Below are 6,683 nucleotides of genomic sequence, written 5' to 3' on the forward strand. Positions count from 1 at the left end.
CCCTGACGTGCCCGCCATGCCTGACGTGCCCGCCATGCCTGACGTGCCCGCCATGCCCACCATGCCTGACGTGCCCGCCATGCCCCTGACGTGCCCGCCATGCCCTGACGTGCCCGCCATGCCTGACGTGCCCGCCATGCCCCTGACGTGCCCGGTGCCCGCAGGTGGCCGAGGTGCGGAGTGCCCACAAGGAGAGGCTGGCGGTGGGGGGCTGGTACCACGGCCCCCCCATCCAGCGCCCCCCGCGCCCCCTACCGCCCTCCACACACCGCTGCTCTCCCCGCTACGTCGAGGTCAGTTATTTGTCCTGATAATGATTTATTCATTCAAGATATATTTATTTTTAAAGTATTTTATGTATTTTTTAAAATATATTTATTTTTCGAGTATTTTATGTATTTTTAAATATAGGTATTTATTTTTCAGGTATTTTATGTATTTCTTTAAATAAATGAAAATATTTATTTGCTTTATTTATATATAATATTTCTATATTAATTTGTTTATACCGTAAAATGGGGTAACTTAGACCGGCGGGGTAACTTAGACCACTTTTCGTTTTTTTAACAAAAACCCCCACAACTCAAAAACTATTTGAAGAGTTCTACTACAATGCACCAAAACCTGGAGTTATTTGGAGTTATTTTACAAAAAAATATAATTGATTTTACCACCCGGTCTAAGTTACCCCAAGAGCTGGGGTAACAAAGACCATCACTTTTTTTGAAAACACATAAAGACTATGAGAGGCAGAAGCCAGCAATTTATGGTGAGTGAAGCTAGAGTATAGACCTGTATTTTGCCTGTTTCAATTCAAGTTTAATTTAGCTAGTAAAAAAATGGCATCACTTATAAAAAAAAAGTGGTCTAAGTTACCCCATTTTACGGTATTTATTATATAAATAAATGATATCTATTTATTCATTATATAAATATTTATATATATGTAAATAAATTTATATAAATATTTCGGCGCATATTGATCAATCTGAAGCGCAAGCAACTAAGACCACTATAATCATTTATTATTATATAATAAATTCAAAAATATAAATATTGTATTAATATCTTTATAATAAATATAAAAATATGTTTGTGTAAATATTTATTTGATAATTATAAATATTTGTATAGTTGCTTATTTGTCCCTCTTAAACCATCAATAAAAGGACGTATATCAGTGCTATTTCTAAAAAGTGTGTCACCATTTGCACCTCATGACACAATCATTTCCCTGAGCGTGTCTCTCACACCCCCCCCCACCTCCCCACCAGGAGGAGGTCCTGAGGCGGTGGGTGAGCCCCGTGTACCTGGCGGAGGCGCTGCAGGCGGGCGTGCGGCGGCAGTTCCTGCGGGACTCTGAGATCGAGCTGCAGGACTTCCTCCTGCAGGAGGCGTACGAGGAGCTTAGCGCCGCCCTCAGGGGGCTGGGGGCGTGGCGGTGGGCGGGGCCTCCTACGTCCGCCCACTACCAGGTGAGTGGGGGCGTGGCGGTGGGCGGGGCCTCCTACGTCGGGGCTTGGCGGTGGGCGAGGCCACCTACGTCCGCCCACTACCAGGTGAGTGGGGGCGTGGCGGTGGGCGGGGCCTCCAACGTTGGGGCGTGGCCGTGGGCGGGGCCTTCTAAGGTCTGCCCACTACCAGGTGAGTGGGGGCATGGCGGTGGGCGGGGCCTCCAACGTCGGGGCGTGGCCGTGGGCGGGGCCTCCTACGTCCGCCCGCTATCAGGTGAGTGGGGGCGTGGTGGTGGGCGGGGCCTCTTTTGTCCGCCCACTACAAGGTGAGTGGGCTGTGACTCGGGGGGATGTGATGGGCTATGACTGGTCGGGTTTTTACCCTCTCTACCCGCAGCAAGTGACAATTAACAGCATCTTACATCAGCTGGCCCAAATAAAGGCAGATGAACACGGCCCAACGTTACATCCGGGACCCGAGAGCGTGACATTAGTCTGCTACGTCGTCTCTTAGTCTTAGGTCTTAGTCGTCTACTTCAAAGTCATCAGTAGTCTCATACTATTTGGTAGTCTCATACCAAACTAGTCATTAGTCACCCCCTAAGGTGGGCAACCTGCCTATTGACGGCTTAGGGCCGATGTACGACGAAGGCGGTGCATCAGCACGAACGTGAACGACGACGTACGAAACTATATATGTCATGAGGTTAAGCTGAAATGTTCTGTGTGTATGAAATGTATGCATGCATGAAATGACACTGCAGTTTGTGTGACCGTGAATGTATATCGTGCAGGTGGTGTGTGGTAACGAAGTACTGCTGCCAGCTGTGGTGCACGAGTTCCTCCAAGTGATGACGTCAGAAGCCATGTTCCTGATCCTGAGCCAGCTGACCGGGCTGTCGCTGCACCATCTGGCACCAACTGATGATGCAGATTCTGATGATGATGAATCATCTGGTAATGATAGTGATGAAGAACCAGCTGATGGTTGTGATGAAGAACCAGCTGATGGTAGTGATGAAGAGCAAGCTGATGGTAAAGTTTTGACCCTAAAACAAATTTTGAAAATCCATAGAAAACAGCGAAGACAACAACCTGGAACTGAAGGAGAACAAGTGGATTGCGATAACAGTGATGAGTACAGTGATGGACTGGACCAGCCTTGGGTTTACGACGTTGGCATCAACTTCGATAACAATAATGAAAACAATCCTGAATCTGATCGAAATAAGGATAACAATGGAAAACAGAAGCCCAGTGAATTCTGTAGTGATATCAACAGAAGAAAAAAAGGCAATAAAAAGGAAAAGACAAGTAAGAAGCTAGGAGAACAAGAACTGTTATCCAATAATAAGGGTAATTGTTCTCAGGAGAACAAGGGACCTAATGTTAGTTGTTCTCTGCGCCGCATCAGCCACGGCTGCTACTCCCTCATCCGCGATGACGATAACAACGATAACAGCTCTGGTGATAACAATTCTATTGATAACAGCTCTGGTGATAACAACTCTGGTGATAACAACTGTGTTGAAAGCAAATCTGTCGATAACACTTACGCTATAGCGAATGCCGAAAACACGGACAACAAAACTGGAAAGAAAACAAAGAAAAGTTCCAAAGATCAGAAAAAGAATAAGGCTGGAGATAAGAGAGAACAACTTGGAGAACAAGAACCATCTCCCCAGCAAGAGAGCGGCGCCCCCCGGTTCGTGCTGGACGCGTACCTGCACCTCAACCTGCCGGGGAGCTGGCGGGAGGCCTACGGCGGCTACACGGCCTACGTCGCTAGCGACCAGCGCGAGCAGGTGAGATATATATGTAATATATTAATATTTAAGGGGAGCGTCTGCCCCAAAATAGAAAATTTTGACTTTTTCGGTTCTTATACTCATCTTAAAACTTCATTCTGACGCATCCAACGGCACCAAAACTATCTCTGTACGTTGATTTATGCGTTCACTACAGATGCCGAAAGGGAGGGTGGTGGGGGGGGGGTTATTTAACAAATAGGTAAGGCGGAAATTAGCTGCCGAGAGCACATAAATAGACTGTCTGCCAAGCTGCAGCTCAGTCACCCTCCTGGCATCGCACGTGGAGGTGTGCATGCAGTCGCTCCCACCATCCTTGACTGGGGTGATACTCTCAAAACTCGCAAAGTGAACTTAAGTAATTACGCTATATTTTCTTGTCTATGATTGGCGGATTTTGCTTGAAAGGCCGTCACTGATTGGCGGATGAACTTACGATCGCGTAATTTTTTTTGAAAGTATAGGCCCTGGAATCGATCTTCAGTAACGCTTAGTTTCGTTTCCATGCTACATTGCGTGGCTATTGCAATGCGCGCGGGACTTTGTCGCGCGGTCCTGAAAAGTTAACTAATTGTCACGGCAAACCTATATCTCCTAGAGTTTTTAAGCTACAGCGATGGGAGATATAGGTACCGTACCATTCGATTCGTAATTAAAATATCTATCGATTCGTCGTGGCTTTTTTTGAATTTCGTTACAGTTTTGGAAATATTTTGAAAAAAGTGGGCGAAAATTGAAAAAAAACGAAAATTTGTCGAAAATTTTGGGGAAAATGCTCCCACATCCACAAAAATTCGAAATTCGAAAAAAGCTAGGACGGATCGATAGATATTTTGATTGCAAATCGAATGGTATATGTCTCATTGCTGTAAATTCAAAACTCTAGCAGGAGATAGATTTCTACAGTACCCCCTTTTTTGGCCGTTTTCTAAGAATTTCACGTTTCTTTCATTTTTTTCGAAAAATGGACATGAATAAAAGGTGTTTATTTTTCTGTTTTACATATTTGTGTCAAGTTTCAGAGTGATCCGTCTGTAAACCGAGATAAATTTTAGTGCAGACGCTCCCCTTAATATATAATATAGCATTAATATCTAAATATACAACGTATTAATAATATTTTATTTTAATATGAAATATTTTGGGTCTATTATATACGAATAAAATATTTTTATGTACCTATGAAATATTGATGACGTAGGCCTGATGTCTCATTAATATATCATCAAGGTCTTATTAATATTCCTCTCATTAACGTATTATTTTTTCTAGCACCTCTAAATACACGCAACTTCCCAATCAAAATTTTGAGTTGGTGGCGACCCTGATTTAGGAACCGCCTAGGACTCGGACCGAACGTAAATCAGCTTCTCTATGTCCGCTTTTTGGTCTACATTCTGGTCCCCGAATCAGACAGTCAGCTACTCTATGTCCGCTTTTTGGTCTACATTCCGGTCCCCGAATCAGACAGTCAGCTACTCTATGTCCGCTTTTTGGTCTACATTCCGGTCCCCAAATCAGACAGCTACCAGAGCCTGGTGCTTATTCTGCCAACTCTTGCCCTACTCTCAGGAGACTGTAAAGTCGGCCCGAAAAACCCTTATTCTATGGCTTTAAAACAATGGGTTTGGCTTTAAAACCCCGAAAAATGCAAGGAGGTTCTGATCAGAAGCTGTTTATGATCGAGAGGCCAAACTGCCCCAGAATAACTCTAACGCGAACATAGCAACTCTGGGGCGGAGGCTGAAGCATACCCCGAATTTTGTTAGGGTTTAGACACAGTCGCATTAGATTATCTTTGAGTCGGGAAGTTCTGAGCATTGAAAGTACATAGACTTCTTTATTATCAGAAATTTCATCTTCTGATAAGTTGGGGCTGGACAAAAAGGTTTGTTTGGGGCCTTATAAGCGGACTCTGGGGCCTTATAACCGGACTCTGGGGCCTTATAAGCGAACTCTGGGGCTCATATAGACGGACTCTGGGGCCTTACTAGCGAACTCTNGGCTCATGTAGAGGGACTCTAGGGCCTTATAAGCGGACTCTGGGGCCTTATAAGCGGACTCTAGGGCCTTATAAGCGGACTCTGGGGCCTTATAACCGGACTCTTGTGTCGTCTGTATATTTTTAACAGCATATTCTGTTTGTATATTATGTGTTATTGTGTAGTCGTAAAATATTATTGTTTATTGTATGTATATGACGCGCCTGACTAACACCACCACCAGAATATCACTATACAATATTTCTGTAATATACATACAATAATAATATATACTGTACTATATATATGACGCTCCACCACCTGTTCAACAGTGAATATCACTGTTTCACTGTTTACTATACAATATTACTGTACTATACAATTATAATATATACTTTACGATATATATAACACCACCACCCTGTAGCTGGTGATGCTGGTCCATAAAATTACTATACTATACAATATTGCCGTTTATTGTATATATTAATATTTTATTGTACTGTATAATATCTTTATAATATAAAGTATTACTGTTTACTATACATACTATACAATAATAATATTATTGTATATATGTCAACAATATTACTATACCACACAATATTACTATTTATTGTGTAATATTGTATATCACTACACAATATTACTGTTTATTTTATTATATTGTATATATATATACCACCCCCCTACAGCTGGTGACGCTGGTGCCGCGCACCAACCACCTGGCGCTGGTGTACCGCGACAGCTGCACCTTCAGGTTCCTCAAGCACCTGAACACCGGGGCACCTGGGGGGGCCTTCCATCAGGTGCAGCTGCAGTACCGAGAGTCTTGATCCCGTCAGCTGCATCTGTCATCAGGTGCCTGAGATGTGTCACCTGTCATCAGGTGCCTGAGATGTCACCTGTCATCAGGTGCCTGAGATGTCACCTGTCATCAGGTGCAATATATGTCACCTGTAGCTAATTGAATAATTGCCATATTTATTTGTATTTTATTATCCTTTTCTCTCCTTTTTTATAATTTTTTGTACTTTTTATCAAATTTTCTCCTTTTTTTATCTCTCCTCCCTAAAACCGCAGTTTTTTTAACATAAATCGAAAAGTTAAACGTAAATTTGAAAAGTTTCTAATTAAATTTCTATGCGATAATCTAAATATGTATTTATACAGATTTTTTCCGATCAGAATCTGTGTATTAACTTCCAATTAAAGAATGAAAAACGTTGCAATAACGTATAATGTTTTAAATGATAATAATAATATAATAATGTTTCAGTCCTGAATCGTAAATTAAAACGTAAATTTAAAAAGTTTCTAATTAAATTTCTATGCGATAATTTAACTACATGTTAATACAGATTATTTCCGATCAGAATCTGTGTATTAACTTGCAATAGATGAATAAAGAAGTTAGCAATAACAAATATTGTTATAAA

The 6,683-nt window shown here is 42.3% G+C and overlaps 1 protein-coding gene across 1 annotated transcript in view; it reads left to right on the plus strand.

Annotated features, from left to right (window-relative positions):
* LOC108664708 (prolyl 3-hydroxylase OGFOD1) overlaps positions 1–6,172 on the plus strand; it is a gene marked incomplete at its 5' end in the record, with an annotated part of 8,216 nt that extends 2,044 nt beyond the window's left edge. The window contains 4 exons of the mRNA XM_047881245.1: positions 165–293; positions 1,275–1,475; positions 2,249–3,259; positions 5,940–6,172. Of these exons, the coding sequence (XP_047737201.1) occupies positions 165–293; positions 1,275–1,475; positions 2,249–3,259; positions 5,940–6,080 (1,482 nt within the window). The remainder of the gene's footprint in view (positions 1–164; positions 294–1,274; positions 1,476–2,248; positions 3,260–5,939) is intronic.
* Between the last annotated feature and the right edge of the window lie 511 nt (positions 6,173–6,683).

The sequence above is a fragment of the Hyalella azteca genome, unplaced genomic scaffold (assembly GCF_000764305.2).
Source record: "Hyalella azteca isolate HAZT.00-mixed unplaced genomic scaffold, Hazt_2.0.2 contig7409, whole genome shotgun sequence".
NCBI lineage: Eukaryota > Metazoa > Arthropoda > Malacostraca > Amphipoda > Hyalellidae > Hyalella > Hyalella azteca.